The following is an 18,541-nucleotide window of genomic DNA, read 5'->3' on the forward strand; positions in this document are numbered from 1 at the left end:
GGATTTAAATCAGAATAATCAATCTTCCTTCCTCTAACCTTTTTATTCAGTGTATTTTGGATTTGGCTCACAGAACATGACAAGGTTGCTATGATTGAGGGAATATTCAAGTTTTATCTCCAGGTTGTGAAACAAGACTTAACATACTCCATCAGAACTGCTTGTTGGACTGTCGAATAGCAGGTTAGGATTAGGGTTAGGGTAAAGGTAAGGGTTAGGGTAGGGTTAGGGGTTAGGGGTTAGGGTTAGGATTAGGGTTAGGGTTAGGTTAGGGTAGGGTTAGGGTTAGGTGTAGGGTTAGGTATAGGGGTTAGGGTTGGGTTAGAGTTAGGGTTAGGGTGGGTTAGGGTTAGGACTAGGGTTAGGGGTTAGGGTTAGGATTAGGGTTAGGGTGGGTTAGGGTTAGGACTAGGGTTAGGGGTTAGGTTAGGGTTAGGGGTGAGGGTTAAATTTAACCCATTCCCCCACACCTTTAGGGTGGGTTGTAACTGACTATTTCAGTAACTCTCCAAAACTGATAATCCGATAGTCACACCCTCTTCATGGTGTGATTCGCCAGCTATGCAGAGATGAGAAAGGAGCCTCTCTCTAGCTCTCTTTTTTGACACAACTATTTCTGTCACTTTTCATGTGAACAACCAAGTGTAACACTGGGAGCACCCTCTTTAAGAGACTATCTGAAATACGTGCACTGTTATCCATGTATTTAAATGATATCATGCCCTCTACGTCTTTATGGCAGCCACTCCACCTTCGAGGCCATTCAGAACAACTATAAACACAACCCGTCATATAAATTACTTCTGATCGAGCATAAACCGACCCTCATAGTGTGTTCCATTCAAGTTTGAGGTCAAAAACTTCCAAGTTGAAAATGATGAATCCTGAGCTCAAAGTGTTCCACGACTCACAACGTCAAATGGAAACATTCAACATGGCTGACTGTGAGAAACTCATCTTCTACATATAGCTAGTTAACTAGCTTGCAACATTTATGACTAATTTTAAGCTCTACATAGATAATTGGTCTTATTTTATTTACAGTGTTTTTAGCCAGGAGAAATGACTATATAGCCTTGAATTGATTACTTAACATTCACGGTGTTGATCTCCATGTTCACTTCTGTAGACGCGGCTATATCGAGTGACGTCAGAGCTTCGCTTCACGGTGAAGTCAGGCTGCATGAAATTTGGCCCAAGTTTCCCAAACAGAGCTCCAACTTCAAGAGCTGTTCCATCATAATTTTTTAAGTAGGAGGTTGTAAATTTTCAAGTTCTGAGTTGCCTGAAATGCAGCATAAGAGTCTTCGGCCGTGCTAGTGTCTCTGTGAGGTGGTTCCTTCAGGTAAATAATAACTTTAGCATGATAACATGCTCACAATTACAATGCTAACATTCTGATGTTTACTGTAGCAGGTATAATGTCCACCATCTTATTATAGTGTGTTAGCATGCTAACATTTGCTAGTTATCACTCAACACAAAGTACAGTTGAGGCTAATGGTAATGAAATAAGTTTTGCAGGTATTTGGTCATAAACCATAGTACAGGACAGATTAAAATTTTGACATCCATCCAACTCCCATCCATCAGACGCCTTTAGAGGTAAAACTATCCAGTATTTTGCAAGAAAATGGCTAAAATTTGAAAGAAGTAAGCAGATTACATTTTCTTCCTTATTTCCCATCTTGTTTATCATCTCACAACCTGTCATAAAATCTCAGACAACACTGATCTGACATTAGCAAGACTCAGGGAAGCTGCATTTCAACATGACAACAATTTACCTGCAGTAAATTACAGCTCAAACCAAAGGCGACATGTTTGTTACTGAGAGTCTGAGCTGCAGTGTTTTATGACATGTTTAATGGAGTGATGGAAAATTATAGACAGGAAGAGACAAATGTTTCAGAGCAAAGGCAGCACGTGTTTTCTCCTAACATCTGTCATCTCCTTCACATACTCCTGTAAGTAATTTGTCTTCATTTGGGCAGTGCATCCCACTTCAGCAGGCTATTAGACATGAAGAGATTTTCCCTGCATGCACACACATTATGGATGGATTTCCATATGAGACTGTACACATTATGTCACGGGTCACTGACTGTAAAACATTTGATCTTATGTCTGTGGCTGCAATTACTCTTGAGATTCGCTTTGACATGAAATGCAGAAAAAATCAGGGAAATGTAAACAGGAAGAACCTTGTTCTGGATAATAATCTAAGATTATAGTAATCTTTTTTATTAATATGCTCAGAGGAAGTCTGGAATATAATTTGCCATTTGTAATGGATGATATTGCAGGCAAAGATTTGTAGAAGGGGAGGAGCGATGGGGTTGGACGAGCTGCAGAGTGAACAGTGAAATAGTTCAGATGAAGCAGAGAAAAACAAAGAGTTGTTGCAGTGCAATGGGTTTCTATTGTTTCTGTGGAAGTAGAGAGAATGAATCCTTTAATCGATGTGGTGGCACATCATCAGAGTCGGCAGAAGGATGCACAGAATTCTCCTTCTCACCCAAGGAGCCCCAAACGCAACAAGATTATGAAGATTTGATATATCTGCTGGGAGGCGAAACACGGTGGCTACATATCGAAAGCCAGGATTAGTTGCCTTTTCATTTCATCTCATCTGGCCTGGCCTCGACCATGAGGCTAGAGCGCGGGCGACGGGCTTCTCTGGCACTCACCCTCAACTTTGTGGCGTTCGCTTTTGCCTTATCAGCGGTGACCACCAACTACTGGTGCGAGGGGACCAGGAAGGTACCCAAGCCCTTCTGCACAGGACCGCCGATGAAGGTGAAGCAGTGGTTCTGCATCCGCTTCAACAGCTCCAACATCAACGACAGCCGATTGGTCCAGTACATCTTTGAGACCGGTGAGGAGAAGTTTCTACTGAGGAAGTTCCACACAGGCATATTTTTCTCCTGCGAGCAGGCCGCTGACATGAACGGTAAGACAACTAACTGACAGCTTCAGCTAGGTGTTCAAGAACAGGAAGTGATGATGGAGGAAGCACTTAAATACCAACGTACAGTTTAGAAATATTCAGATGTTGCAGCAGCTAAACACAAAAATGTGGTTGCATGTGTTGCATGATGAGCTGAAACTTTCTACTTACAGTCATCAGGTTTGATCAAAGTCAAAGCTAAACCACATCAAACAGAATATTTCTCTGCATTTCACCAGAAAATCATAACAGCAGGTGAAGGTGCACTAGAGCAAGTATACCTGCGGTTTGGATGAATAACTCCAGCTAATAAAAGTGTGCCAGGTCCAGTGATTGTCCTTGAATGCTGAGGTATAAGACACTTTACTCTGTCAATATTGCTTCAGAAGAAAAACTGCAACGAAAACGGCAGTGAAATAATACACAATAGAAATTTTCTAGTCGTGAGCTCAAAAACACCTTCAGTTTCATATTGTTATTGTTGTTCTATAGTTTCAAATTTATGTGATCAGAAAGTCTCTTTAATAACTTTTCTATCAGGACAAGACCTTTGGAGTTTGAGTGAAATTGGTGATTTAATTAATGCAAGTGCTGCAAGTGCTAAAAAGAAGTGCAAAATGTCCATGTAATATTGCATAACAGAGATGTATTCAGTATGCCTGTGTGTATTTCAGGAAGTATCTGTTCTATGGGTCAATTATGGGTCAAAATGCAGAATAAGCAAATGCATTTGTAAGATTCTGTTATTAACGTCGCTTGCAAAGCTACTGTCAGCCAGAACCGGATTAAAATAATTTATCTTAGCGTTGCATGCAAGCCATCCCATTTGGTTTCATAATCTCTGGTAATAAGACTAAAATAAAGTAAATAAGAGTAAAATATAAGGATATAATATAAGGATTTGCATGCAACCCCGAGACAAATTGTTTAATATACAGTACAGACTTCCACCAATATGACCAATATATATGCAAGCAAGTTTCTCAGAAAAACAAGCTCTAAAAAATATATTTATCTGCCCCACAATCGAATTTACATACTGTGTATATTTAACACTGTGCAGCTCATATTAAATTGTTAATTAGAATAAGTTTCACTTTAAGTAACAACAGAGAGACAAAACATCTGGAGACAAATCCTGGATCATCTCCAGTGAATAATGGAACTGCTGGGGCTCTTTAACTGGGATCTGGGCACATTTTTTCTGATTCATTGCTGCAAGTTCTGCATTCAGTAGAGTCACTCGCTAATTCAGAGTCAAAGGAGTAACTCACGTGATGATAATCAAGTCATACCTACAGCTGAGTCTTGTTTGTACAGATTAATTTCACTGTCTGAAATTATTCTAATAATGCAGTGTAAATTCTTTAGACTGGATTTGTTCTTTTAAGAGCAGGGTTATGATAGAACATCTAATGTTTATAAGGCCAATAAAGTTTACATAGTAAATTTATATGCAAGATTTTATAGGTGATAATCTATACAACAGCAGAACTGGTGATATGATAATTACCTTTACATACATCCTGATGAACTGAGCAGCAAATTCTATATGTTCTGCTTATTTTATTTCCTTTATTTGCTGAGAACAGTTATGACACTTCTCAACTGCTCATCTATACAGTATACTGTATATTCTATACATACAGTATGTATGACCTTGCACATATGTACATCCTGTAAAAATGCTGTAAATGCACAGTTTGCTCGTCACTTTCTTGACATTTGCATTATGTTGAATTATACCTGCTGGTTTATTCCAGCTCTGTTTACTTGCTTGCAGTTGCTGCTTAAACATCTAATTTTGACTGTAATCATTTATTTCCATTAATTCTATGTGCTGTAATAACCAAAGTAATCATATCTGAAAGTGTCAGTTCATTCCAAAAGAAGAACCGATTTTACTGTTGATTGTTTTCTTTTGTCTGATCACAGGGTTTGACTGTCGAGACTTCTCAGAGATTGCACCTGAACATGAAAGAGGTTGGTAAAATTTTGTGATGCAATCCTGATCACAGATAGCATATTAAAGAGGTCATGTGACAGCGGTAGCATGGCTGACAGAATCAGTAATTGTCTAAATTTCAACATTTACCTTCATGCCTACTAAGATTAAAGAATCAATCATATATTTATGAATACCCCAAATTAAAATGATGATTGGCACAATTTATGAAAAAATGTACTAAATAGGATAAAAATACTCAGCCAGTAACCCACAGATCCAGTTCCTTTGTCAATTTATCTTCAGTTTACCAGGAACTAGTTCTCATATGAACACAGTGAAATCTTATTTTTGCTTGTTATGAGCATCTAACATCAGTAGCTGCTGTCCTGATTTCATAAATCCGTCCAGTCCAGGCGATCAGGTTGAGAATTTCAGACCTGAGATGAGTAGACCTGTTGCAGTCACATACATGTCCGCCTTCAGACAAGTGGGATTATACAGCAGGGACATGGTATTATTAGGACAACACAGCTCAATTCTGTGTCCCTCCCTTCCTCCCTCTCTCCGTCTCTCTTCTGTGTTCCCAGGGGTCCTGTGGTTGTGTATAGTGGCGGAGAGTCTGTACCTCACCCTCCTCTTCGCAGGCGGGACTCTGATGACCCTGGAGCAGTGTCCCTGCTTTAGTGTTATGAACAAACTGAAGCTCAGTGCCTTCGCTGCCTTGTGCACAGCCCTGTCAGGTAATGCTGCAAAAGGAGCATGGGTGTTTTCTTTTTTTTTTTTTTTCATCCATCAACTGTGTTATTCAAACAAGCCGACAGCAGGGATACTGTGTGATGTTGGCGTGGGCTTTGAATGAAAGCAGCTGGTGCCGACCTCCCACTGCCGTGATAAAGCTGGTACACATAGAAATCCCGTGGTGAGTTTGATTGGAGTTACAGTTATACAAACATTGCTTAGAGGCAGAGCTGTTCTGGACAGAGAAATATTCTCATTGGTTGAGGTAAATCTCAGTGGGCAGACCCAGAGACCTGCAGATCCTCTGGCTAAGTTGGAATGAATCACAGTGCAAAAGACGAGTGTCCAGTTAGCTTGTTAGCTAACTGATCTTTACAGTAGGTATGTAGATAAAGTGAAATATTCTGCTAACATTTAAAGCTGATAATGCTTTAAAAAATCACTGCCTTTACGATATTAATTTAGATTTTGTGGTGGTAAATTATTATAGTTTATTTAATTGATACATTTAGAAACATTGTGTAAAATGTTAAACCTACACTAACTGATTGTTTGTCCACTTGGGGGCAGCGGGAACAAGTTTTGAACACAATATTGACATTTACACAACTTTTAAGTTGATGTGTTGAACTTGTTAGCAAACAGTTGCTTATTTCTACACCCAGCAGTTATAGAACAACATTATCATTCATTTGAAGTCATGTTTCTGTCCATTCGGTGAATTTAAGTCCAATATTCACTCTCTTTTAGCTCGGTTTTTGCTCTCGACCAACTCCTGAGGGAAACATCTGGCTCTTTAGCTGCTAAATGCTCCACTATGTTCACCAGCTAATAGGGCTGGGTGTTACGGACAAAATCAAAAATCACAATGTTTTTGACCAAATACGTCAATATCAATTTTTTAGGGATGACTAAAATTTTATAAGATTTTGATAAATAATCATCAGTAATGTGGATGTAATGACTAAGTGGGTAAAAGGCAAATAATAGAACAGCTACAACAGTCTGGTAAGTTCAGAAAATTACATAATTTCATTGTAATTCAGCCTTTAAAATCAGGAAAAGACAACACTTATGTCATATCACGATATTACGATCCAAAATCTAAGACAATATCTAGTCATATCATGATATTGATATAATATCAATGTATTGTCCAGCCCTACCAGGCAGTTGTTAACTCGGTGTGTCTCCATCCACGTAAAGTTACAGATTTGCGCTACACTGTGCTTTGAGTGCAAAAATAACATTTAAAAGGATAGTGAAAAATTGTTTCATTTATCATTTGATAAATAGTTTGTTCACAATTTGAAGACAAAATCAATTAAATAAGATTCTTTACGAGTATTTTGGGGCATTTTTTCCTTGATTTGACAGTTGAAAGTGCAGAGAGACAGGAAACCTGTGACCTGGAACAGCAAACATCGACTTTGGGCTTTACGGTTATGTAGTTTGCATCTTAAACAATAGTCTACCAGACGCCCCCAATTACAGTAAATAAAATTATTAATTGGCACAATTATCATTTCACATTTTTTTCTATATAGAAATATTTTCTCAATACTTTTCTCTATACTTTTAAATTATATCGTACAAATGTAAAAAAAAAAAAAAAAAAAAAAGTTTCTAATTCAGATTCTAATTAACCACTGACAAAATCTAATTATTCCCTGTGGCACACTCAGGCCTCCATACATCACCTTTCAGGTTTGCTGTAGTAGTTATCTAAAAACTGTGACGCCCTTCAGCTCCACTCACTGAGACTATGTTCTCAGCTCTGCCTGTTAGAATTGTTTGTTTACCTAAAACCGAAAAAAGTCTGAGAGTTTTATATTGAACGATGTTGGGATAATACTGTACCGACTGGCACAGGTCAATCAAAACTGTACACATAAAAGCACCGTTTTATAGGTTCCTGCCTTAAATCTGGATTACTTAATAGCTTTCATGTTTTTAGAATAATGTCTAAATTCCAAAAAGCTTCTATTCAACTGTGCTTTGTGGGTAATGAATTCAGTATAGTCATGCAAGTGTGAAATGCTGTGCGACTCACTGCAATTTCTAAATAGCTCTTATCACAGCTGAGCTGAGAAAGAGTAATGGGGCTGCTTTGTTCGTTTCAGATTGATTAATCTGGTGATTATTTTCTCAATTATGTCAGAAAATAGTGATAAAGGCACCTCACAATTTCCATTAGCCAAAGGTGATACGTTCAAAATACTTTGTTTTATTCAAACAACAGTCCAAAACACAGAACATATTCAGTTTACCATCATATATGACGGGGAAAAGCATCAAATCCTCTCATTTGAGAAGCTGGAAACAGAGTATGGTTGGCATTTTGGCTTGAAATATAATTTCAAAATGGTTGCTGATTAATTTTATGTCGATCAACTAACCAATTAATCAATGCAGCTCAAGAATTACCTTCCAAAACTAAATATAATGTACATTATTTTTTTAAAACTGTCTTTAGCAGATGTATGCTTTGATTTTATTCAAAAACATCTGCACTCCTTAAAAATCCCTCCATAGTAAACATGCATCTTTGTGAACGACAACGTTGCAGTAAATGAGTAAGAAGAGGATCAGGGCAGCAGGTCAGGCTGGCTGCAGCAGGACCAGCGACCAGCGAGCGTACCGAGCAGTCAACTGTACTGTGTCCACTCACTGCCTCGGAGGATTTGCTGGTTTGCGTACTAATCGGATTGGAGCCGGGGCAGCGGTTTTGGGCCGTGCCAAGACCTGCCCAGAGGAGCTCCCTCCCACCCCCACTACTCCCCCCATCCCCTGACCCTCATCCCCCCCTGTTGTTATGAGTTAATCCCAAGAAAAGCAGCTGTGGCCAGGCAGACTGTTGGATGAGAGAGGGCCAGCATCCGACTGGAGGGAGAGAACAGAGAGGCACTGGCCAGTTCACCTCACCCACAATCTGTGAATATCACACATCCCAGTTTTTACCAGTCAGAGCGTGTTAAATCAGGCTTCAACATTGTGTCCTCTTTCCAAAGTGAAACACAGTTTCCTGTCTGTAAATACTTGTTCCATGTGGAACAAGACTACAAAGTGCACATTTAATTTTGTGTTTGTTACAACATACATAATGTTTATAAGTTCTACCTAGTTAAAATTCATCATTAAATGTGGTTGAAATCAACTAATCCATTAATCATTATTATCATCAACAATAGAAACTTCACACTAAATCTTATATGGAGGAAAAGTATCGCTCCACTGTCTTCTATGGGTTAAAAGGTTCAACACTGTTGCACTTCTGTCAATATACAACATCACAGGTGGACAGGTGGACAGGTGTGGTCTATATTGTACTTGTGGCCTTTCTCACCTGTGATGTAACACTGCAGAACTGCACATATGACGTACTGTACTACAAAAGGTGGTGACAGAGCACACAGCTACCTTGATTGTTAATCATTTAGCCTGGGTGTAGTTACTCCTTGAATTAATTACACCTTGAGAACCATTTTAGAGCTTGTTATGAGTTCAACTAGGAGCTGAATGTTTGCTGAACAACTAACGATTACTCTTATTTTCAATTAATCTGTAGATTATCTTCTAGATTCATTGTTTGGTCTGTAAAATGTAAGAAAACTGTGAAAAATCACAATATCCTTAAAACCGAAAGTGACAAATGTCTTGTTTTTTTCTGATTAACACTCTCAGACAATACAACCAGCAAATTCTCACATTTAAGAACATGGAACCATCAAATGTTTATTTTTTAAAGAAAAAATTACATTAACAATTATGAACATAGTTGCAAGACAATTTTCTGTTAATCGACCGATCAATTTAATCGAATACTAGTGGCAGCTCTACTTCCCAGCATGCATTTTAATTGGGTCAGCGCTCCACAAACCCTTTATCCTTCTAGTTTAAATAAAGTAACATGATGTTTTTCTTGTTATGTGTTTTCATGCATGCACTGTATCTAGCCATGCATGGGTATAATTTGTGATCAATGTCAACCATTAAAGAGATTAGTACTCACTTCAATCCCTGATTACCATGTTACTAAAAGTCAACCTTCACCTTGTTAATGTGTTTATCAGAACCTAAAGAGGAATGGCATTAAGAGAAAAAAAGTCACTGGAGGATTTCAGAAATGCATATGACTGCACACAGGCTGATATTCTCTTGTTTTCAGGCCTTTGTGGGATGGTGGCCCACATGATGTTCACCACCATATTCCAGCTGGCTGTAGCTATGGGGCCAGAAGACTGGAGGCCCAAGACCTGGGACTACAGCTGGTCTTATGTGTAAGAGCTTCTTCCATGTATTGTAAAAATGTGTCATCCCAGCTGGTTAGTTTAAGACAAACAACAAATGTGCAGAAAATACTTATCTCTATTCATTGGGGCTATTTTGTAAGAGTTCTTACATGTGTTGTAGAATAATAATAGTCTCGGTTCGTGCCTCTCATGTGTTATGAGGATACATTCGTCTCACAGATGTAACCATCGGTTTCTCTGAGAGATAATTAACTGATGATGTTTGAAAAACCCAGACGGTTGTTTAAAAACGCTTAAGGGCTCTTCAAACCATCTTGAGGAAAAAATATTCCATCTGCTGATTGATGAAAAATGGATCCAAAGCCTGATTTATCTTATTCCGCTGTGCTGTAGACCTCTGTTGTTGTCCAAAAACTATTAAAAACACATCAGTGAGCCACAGCGCTGCACTGGGTGACATATTCCTTCATTACGTAGAATTTGGTCTCATTAGTTTGTTTAGAAACGGCTTCAAAAACTTATAGCAGCGATCACATTTTCAGTCTCTGGAGAGTAGTTCTGTGTAAAGCAGATGCCACTGAGCATGTGTGGGAACGTGATTCTGTTTACAGAGCTTCACTAGCTTGCTGTGCTACATATCACAATCTCTTGACTTTATACTAAAGTCAAGAGATTGTGATATGTAGCACAGCAAGCTAGTTAAGCATGTGGCTTACACAGAACGGAGAGTGAAAACATGATCGCTGTTATTAGTCTTTGGAGCCATTTCTAAACTAAACATGCGCAAACTCTTTTGAACACAAGATCTACAGCACAGAGGAATAAGATATATCAGGCTTTGGATATACACACAATATGTACGTGACATCTGTTTACAATGAGAAAACTATAGCAAATCACAAGTCTTATCCTTTAATAATCTTTTAAAGAAACCTCTGGGACTGGAATTATGCTAATACACGAGAGGCACAAACTGGGGCTGAGTCTGAAACTGTTTTCTGTTGATACTGTCTTCTCAGCTTAGCGTGGGGCTCCTTTGGCACCTGCATGGGCTCTGCGGTGACGGCGCTGAACAGGTACACAAAGACCATCATAGAGTTCAAATACAAACGGCGAAACATTGAGAAGAGCCTGATGGTCAAGCAGAAGATGATGGATCTGGATCTCCCCGAGCAGATGTGGGACATGTACCTGACTGCTGCGCCCGCTTACGCCGAGGCACCACCAGAACTGCAGGTCAACGGCCACAAACCGTCCACAGGCACAACAACATATGTGGTTGAAATGGACGATGTACCAGAACAACAAGGAGAGGCATACTGCTAAAAATGGAGTCACCATCCCTGTCCCTGTGCCCCACTGGAACACATTTCGGGCTGATTTCCTGAACCTAAATTGACTCTTGTTCCTGGATTTAAAATTCTAATACAGGAGAATATTTGTTTGTTTTGTTCCTTGCCACATATCAAATGTGTGTCTGCGAAGCCAGAGCCTAGAATCTTTCTCCGAAAATAATTTAACACGGTCGGCTCGGACACAACATGCATTTCATCAAATCTCTCCATGCGATATTATTTGTGGGATGAAGGGACGTCTTCACATTTCAACGTCTTCACACTAAGCTACGGCGAGCTGCAGGATGTGCAGGCTACTGCTGCAGCACAGACACTTCAACATCTGTTTCAACGTAGAAGATCTTTTGTTGAATTAGCCTTTTAAACTGAAGTTGCATTAAAGTTTTTCTCCTCTTATCGGGGGACGAGGCTTGGTGACCTGCTCAATAAGAGAGACAATGATCTCACTGAAAACATTACTATGCTATACCGTAACACAGGAGAGGAGAGATTGTGCTTGTCAACAAAAACCACATCTTGTATGTGTCTAGAGGCGACACTGTGAATATTCTGATCACGACTGTTATTCAGGAACAGATGGGATGAGCTTTCTTCCCCAAGCTGTCTGTGCTCAGTTCATCATACAGCTCGTACAAGGCTGAAAAGATCAGCCAGCACTTGTTGGTATATTGACGATCATTACTTGGCAGGTATATTTACAATTATGCATATGGGAGCATGTCTGCAAATATGCTTTTTTCATGGTGCACACTCCATAGATGATACATCAACAGGATGCTTGCATGTATCGCATCTTTTTTTTAAGCAGTATTGTCCCTGTGAGGGCTTCTCTCATGCAGCATTTGGATTCATTTAATCATTTTTATCCACGCTTTAATTCTGTCATAGATTGTTATTCAAAAATCAACTTTGTATCCAATTTTAAATCAAGAAATTCGCTTTGTATGTCGACTCACGTCCATTGAAACTGTCATCTCTGATGGTGACTTATGATTAATCATAAGATAAATGTTTTTTGATGGGATCTTATTAGTGTAATGGATGTTGAACATTTTCCAATTTGAGATATGTATAAATCAAACATTGACAGTTCTAGACCAAAATGGGAGTGAAGGGAAATTTTCAGTGAAGTAAGACTGACATCTATTGGAACAAAAGTATATTATTTCAAGCACAACACAGAAATGCATGTTTTGCAGCATTGGATCATCCAATATACAGCTATATCACTGAATATGTAATCAAAATGCAAAATAAAATGTGGTTCACACTTTTCATGGCATGGTACAGTATATATCCTCAACCAAGAGGCAAACAGTTCAATGAAATTTTATTAAAACCTTGATTATTGTTGAACTTGTGCTTTACTACACAGCTGTGGCAACCCAGTGACTTTTGAGTGTGACAACCTGACACTATCTCACTAGAACACGGGAGTTATTTCTCAGAGGCGGAGCCGCATGGTGACAGAAATAATCTCATTTAGGTGGCAAGAATCCAAGATATACAATGCTCATCTAGCATTCTCATTTCTTTCCTAGCTTCTAGGCTCATGGTGAAGTCTATAAGTAATGATATAAGTAAACATTACATTTATTACCAAAACTGCCTGTGCTAAATGTCTATTAGATTTTGCAGAGCTACCCCCTTGTTCCAAATATATCTACTTACTATACATGTATTTTTAGCCACTCTAGCAGCTTGGTTCTAGGGACGGTGAAGCCAGTCTGCCAGTGGGTCAGTCCACCGTGACCGATACCTCAACAACTATAAAATGGATCGCCATAAAATTGTGCAAAGACATTCATGGTTTACAGATGATGAATCTTAATAACTTTGGTGATCCCCTGACTTTTCATCAAGTGCCACCATGAGATTCACATTTGTGGTTTTGAGTGAAATGTCTTGACAACTGTTGGATAGAATACCATGAAATCTGGTCGACATTCATGTCTGTGCTTTGGATGAATTACAAGAACTGATGTGATTGTTTAATTTTTCATTTATCATGACATTTTCAATTTGTTCAGTATTTTTGGTTCATGACCAAATAATCCAAAACTATAGTGACATTCATCCATAGCTGTATGTTTAGTATTAATTAGCAATTGTTAGCATGTCAAAGCTGCAGTGCAGAACTTTTAACGTTTAAATGAACATCTGTTACATTCAAGCCCTTGCCAAACAAGTTCACATAGTGCTTATTAAGTCTATCAAGGCCAGATAAATCTCTCTGTATTTCACAGTATACAGAGATTTAAAATCTCATGTCAGGAGGGACATCCCTGCACTGGCTGTTTGAATGTGCTAACTTCCGGTTAGCCCTCTGCTAACTTGAATGGGGATAAAATAATTGAATCTTGTGGCTCCTCTAGACTTTCCAAATGTTATCAGACCAAATGGATCAAATTTTGATAGTGAAACAAGTCATTTTGCGGGGGTCGTGTGACACTCAAAACAACTTATCCACCGTTTTACAGCTGCAGCAGTACCAACTGAGTAGGCTACGGTGCCTATGACGTTAGCATGTGTTGTTTTTGTAATTACTCTCACTGCTAGAAGGGGGAAGACAAAAAGTCCTGCCCACCAGCTTTAACACACTAAACTACAATCATGAACATGTTAAAAAATAATACCAGCTAAACATTAGTATGTTTGTTTGTGTGCATGTTAGCATTAACTGTGCCTACAAGTAGCTTACAGCCTCACAAAGCTGCTAGCATGTCTGTAAACTCCAGACACTGTAAAAGTATTGAATAAACTGTTGAAATAGTTAGCTAAAACTTATGGATAAACAGTTGAAATTATTATAACAACAGTATCCACTTTATATAATTAATAGTATTAAAGAACACTGTATTCTAAATAATTCAGTGACAGCTGAGGGTTTCAGTGAGGAGTTACTTGAACTCATCTGACAGGGCTGTAAGGGTACAAAAAAGGTTGGGAACCTCTCATCTGTGTTTTCCACTTTCACATTTAAAGAATGACTTGAAATGAAAGATGAATGAATGAAAGATGTACAGTAGTTACCCCACATAGTATTTGAAAACATAAATAGCAACAGTTTGTCTTAATGTCAGAGCCTTTGGACTCTGCCAGTTAGCAGATGTTCTCCGCTAAGGTTAGATTTCCAACTTGACCTTGAATCTGTAGAGAGTTCAGAGAAACATTGTGCAACACCACTACTGCCCTGAAAGACTACAGATGTGACTACAGGTAGTTACTTCAGATATAATGAAACCCTTTGAGAGGCTGTTTGTCAGGTAGCACATCAGACACTCAGCAAAGGAGTTAGCAGACACCTCCAATTTACATACCAGGCCCACATAGACATGGACACAGCCATCATTTACCTGCTCCACAAGGTGCTGCAAAGGCCGGGAAACGTGGAGAGAGACACGTGCTTTGATGTCGTCAGACCTTTCAACACTAATGAGATGCTCCTGCCGAGAGACAAGCTTGCAAGTGGACGATCCGGTAGCATTGGCGATTACAAAGTGACCGTTTGTTCACTACTAGCATAGCATATTAGACACCCTGAATCAAATGGCAGGTTAATACTAACCCCAGGGAGTTGTAATACTTTTTTCTAGTTCTTCAGATCCAAGTCATTCACCTCCATAAAATCCCAGAGAATTCTTCTTTTAAGGTATACATCAAAGGAGGCAACGGGGACTGAAGCAATAACCCAGTAAGGCTGTAGAAGAGCCAAATACTTGCGAGACGCCTCAGGTCTTCAAAGAATCCCAATAAAAACTGATTTTGTGTTGGCTCCGTGCTTAAAGGATAGGATCATAATATTTCAAGCCGATCTTAAAAAATTGGTCAGGAGCCCAAATGAACACTGAAACTGTAATCATTCCTCCTGTTCATACTTAGATCTCCCCCAAATGCACTAATAAAATCTAGTCCTCATTTTGAGCAAAAAGTTTATTTGAAGATAATATGAGGCTTCAGTCGACTGAGTTAGTCAAATAAAGTGGATGTCTTACAAAGGTCTTTTTTGTGTCAGTGTTTTCCTGTTTAGCTACAGTGGATGTATAGTAACAAAAAGAGGGACTTTGGCACTAAAATGACAGTAACTTTGAAAGATATTAACTTGATTTGACTCATTTGGACGCTGAAGCTTCATATTAGTTTCAGATAAACTTTTAAATACATTTTTGGCCCACATCACTTACATCGCATTATGAAGGGATCTTCTAATGGTCAGTATGAACAGGAGGAATGATTACAGTAAGAAAAACATGTTTCAATGTTCATTTGGACACCTGACTGTTGTTTTAGAACAAATTTGAAATATTGTTAACCTGGCTTTTAATGCTCCCCATCTGTAGGCCTATTTGATATATCTGCATGTACAGTATACTTCACTTTGCTGTATCACTTTCTCTTAATGCGGTCATATATTCAGTGGTCATATAGTAATATTCTCCCATGACAGCAATAAATGCAGAGAGGAAAAGATCAAGTTTTAATTGTCAAAATAAGTTTCTATCAAGAAAAAGGTACAGAATATACTGGCAAAATATTATAATATCAATTTCCAAATATTATGGCATGATAAATATTTCAATGTCTTGTCCCAACATTCAATAATTGATAAATATTACATGTTTGTGAGAAAATATACCTGACAGATCAGAGAAACAGGATTAAAAAGTGCAATCTGGTATCAAAATAAGCACCAATTTACTAGTTTCAGGTTGGTAAAAAGAATCTATATAAAATCAATATCATGCAGCCACTTCATCTTCAAACCCTGAATTTTATGGAGAGATAATGAGTAACTTTACCCACATTTATTCGGCATTCAAATTATGAATCTTTAAAAATAATACTAATTTCATTGCACTTATTCGTAATTGTTGTGATTTGGCATTTCAGTAGATGAAATTACAAGCAAATCCATCAAACAATCAATCATTCATAATGATTACTTCTAGATGTTGCACATTCTACAGATCAAGTACACTGTGCTTTACATCCTCCATTTGGCCTCCGTAATAATTTACAGTGAGGTACGTGAGGTTTTCGTTGACTCGAGGTAGCAAACTGGACAAACAGGCTGCAGTCAAGTGATGATGAGATCTTTATAACCTAGAAGTGGATTGTCCTCAATGTATTTCTTGATGTACCAGCAAGAGACATGAGCCTTGAGGTTTTCTTCAACCAGAAAGTCCATGGCGGCCTGTAACAAGAACAGAAAAATACACATATAATATATACATTTTATAAACAATATATACCTTTATTCAATTTTGTTTGTTGTCTGCTCTTCAGTAAAAAACTACAGGGTCAAATGTGGGTTTGCTTAGGCCAGTATACAGTATGGCCAACACTCAAACTTTCCAAAACAAAGCAAAGAAAAGTTTTTATCTTACCTTTGACAGCAGCGCTGCGACACCTTGGCCCCTAAACGACTCTGGCACATATGTTGACATTAAATCCACCTCCTTCTCCCCTGTGAATCTGTAGAGCAGCGTTGCACGTTCATGGGCATCTGTGGACAGAGGACATGGACGATTTTACACCACATTTGAAATTACTGGGATCCCACACTGGAGTATGACAGGTGTGGTGGTTTACAGATGAGCTGGAGGCATGAAGCAGCTGCTTAGGGCCAACATGTCTCTTCACTGTGAATATTTTAACTTTTACTGAAGTAAATTAACATGTTATCTCTTACAGGAGCATTTATATCTTTTTTTTAATTTAAGTTTAATGTATGGGGGAACATGGAGTGGAAATTAAATTCTGCTTAGGACAGTATATAGCTGGCCCTGGATTAACATGTCAAGGGAAACTATAGATTGTTAATAATACCAAACCTCCGTCCGAAAATGTATTTTTTTTTAGGTGACTCTCACGTCCCTGCTACGACTGTGCAATGTGGTAAATTACCCAAAAATGTACTATAATCCGTTGCATTGCCGGATAATATTAATGCCGAACTGTTAGGCGACTATAGAAAAATCGTATAATCTAAAAGTCATTAATATCATCTGCGCAACATTTGCCTTTGAGCAAAGAAACGTTAAATCTTCATATTTTTTAATGGAGTTTCGCTGAGGCCTTCCCTCCTCACTTAAAGAGAGCCAGACTGTCAATAAGCGAGTAAAATCCAAATTAATATCTACAACTGAGCAGCTGTTGTATCGTCTAACTGGGAATTAATCCACTGAACAGAAATGTGCTACAGCAGGCCGCGAGTAGACACCGGGCCCCCTTACAGAGTCTTCCCCCGTGCGCCGGAGCTCTGACCCCGGGCTCTCTGCTTACCGGCCCCGGTGCCCGGAGTGACGCTGAACCGCTGGTTCTGTCGGTCATGTTCCACCGTCAACCTGCAGCTGGAGCTCAGCGCAGCGAAGGCAGCCGGATAGGATTTCACTCTCAGAGTTAACGCAGTGACTGTGGAAAATATTTTAAACGCCATTTATACATGAAAAGACACGTAATACAAGACAGCATGTAGTAGTAATTGTGCATAGAGTCCTCTAGGGGGCGACAGCTGCTCACAACACAATTATTGATTATTTTCATGACCTTTCCTTGACCTCTACACGTGAAAATGTGGCTTTTACTGCTCAGCATCGACCCACAGCAAAACCACAGGCATGATTTAATGATGAGAAGAGGATTTCTCATTTTTATTATAGGTTGTACACTCTTTTTGACATACACTGGTACACTGCAGTATGTGCAGATGGGTGATAAATAAATGAGTGGAGAAACATAACGAATGCAGATGCTTCCACACAGATGCACTGCATGATACAAGTAAGCAATTAACATTCAATCATGCTCTGTGGGATGTATAAAAAATGCTGAGCAGGGCCAGTTGATTCTGATTTTGTATCAAGATGGCAAGAGGAAAAGATCTAAGTGACTTTGGAAGAGGGTTCATCGTTGGGGTACGGATGGCAGGAGATTCAGTCACAAAGACTGCTCAACTGGCTGGTGTTAAAATAAGAACAGTGACTAAAGTGACATCTGCATGTAGATCTATGGAAAAGATATCAGTAAACAGGGTCGGGACATTTCATGACCGTCATGCTCTTGCACCAGTGTGATATGTAAGGAAAAAAAGAAGAGCAGCTCTTCTTGACCCCTACAGTGAGGGGATCTGGTGGCTCTGTTATGCTTTGGGGGATGTTTTGCTGGTATGGTTTGGGTCCAGTTGTCCCCTTATTATTGCAAATCAATACAAAGTTGTTCTGAGTGATCATCTTTATCCTATGATGAAACATTTCTATCCTGATGGATCCAGGATGACAATGCCCCAATTCACAAG

General features: G+C 38.9%; 2 protein-coding genes across 3 annotated transcripts; one reads left to right on the plus strand and one right to left on the minus strand.

Annotated features, from left to right (window-relative positions):
* The first annotated feature begins 253 nt into the window (after nucleotides 1-253).
* On the plus strand, nucleotides 254-12,600 carry LOC137168171 (germ cell-specific gene 1-like protein). Its single transcript, XM_067570674.1, has 5 exons — nucleotides 254-2,953; nucleotides 4,886-4,933; nucleotides 5,486-5,638; nucleotides 9,805-9,916; nucleotides 10,909-12,600. Exons 1-5 carry the CDS (start codon nucleotides 2,650-2,652, stop codon nucleotides 11,213-11,215), a joined length of 924 nt encoding a protein of 307 aa, XP_067426775.1. The 5' UTR covers nucleotides 254-2,649; the 3' UTR covers nucleotides 11,216-12,600.
* Nucleotides 12,601-15,698: 3,098 nt separating this feature from the next.
* Nucleotides 15,699-17,802, minus strand: LOC137168662 (protein NATD1-like). 2 transcript variants are annotated; one of them, XM_067571404.1, is made up of 3 exons: nucleotides 17,481-17,802; nucleotides 16,632-16,750; nucleotides 15,699-16,438 (listed from the first exon to the last, which is right to left on the minus strand). In XM_067571404.1, exons 1-3 carry the CDS (start codon nucleotides 17,575-17,577, stop codon nucleotides 16,322-16,324), a joined length of 333 nt encoding a protein of 110 aa, XP_067427505.1. In that variant the 5' UTR covers nucleotides 17,578-17,802; the 3' UTR covers nucleotides 15,699-16,321. The 2 variants fall into 2 exon arrangements, with proteins under 2 accessions (XP_067427505.1, XP_067427504.1); XM_067571403.1 differs by having other exon boundaries at nucleotides 17,530-17,761.
* Between the last annotated feature and the right edge of the window lie 739 nt (nucleotides 17,803-18,541).

Source organism: Thunnus thynnus, chromosome 17 (assembly GCF_963924715.1).
Source record: "Thunnus thynnus chromosome 17, fThuThy2.1, whole genome shotgun sequence".
Lineage (NCBI taxonomy): Eukaryota > Metazoa > Chordata > Actinopteri > Scombriformes > Scombridae > Thunnus > Thunnus thynnus.

Bases quoted from the DNA above. Each gene is read 5' to 3' on its own strand.
- LOC137168662 (XM_067571403.1), bottom strand. From the start codon at position 17,683: ATGGCGTTTAAAATATTTTCCACAGTCACTGCGTTAACTCTGAGAGTG. The intron at 16,751-17,529 runs GTAAGCAGAGAG...CTCTGTCCACAG, and splicing joins CACTCCGGGCACCGGGGCCG to ATGCCCATGAACGTGCAACG. The intron at 16,439-16,631 runs GTAAGATAAAAA...TTCTTGTTACAG, and splicing joins TCGCAGCGCTGCTGTCAAAG to GCCGCCATGGACTTTCTGGT.
- LOC137168171 (XM_067570674.1), top strand. From the start codon at position 2,650: ATGAGGCTAGAGCGCGGGCGACGGGCTTCTCTGGCACTCACCCTCAAC. The intron at 4,934-5,485 runs GTTGGTAAAATT...CTGTGTTCCCAG, and splicing joins TGCACCTGAACATGAAAGAG to GGGTCCTGTGGTTGTGTATA. The intron at 5,639-9,804 runs GTAATGCTGCAA...TCTTGTTTTCAG, and splicing joins CTTGTGCACAGCCCTGTCAG to GCCTTTGTGGGATGGTGGCC.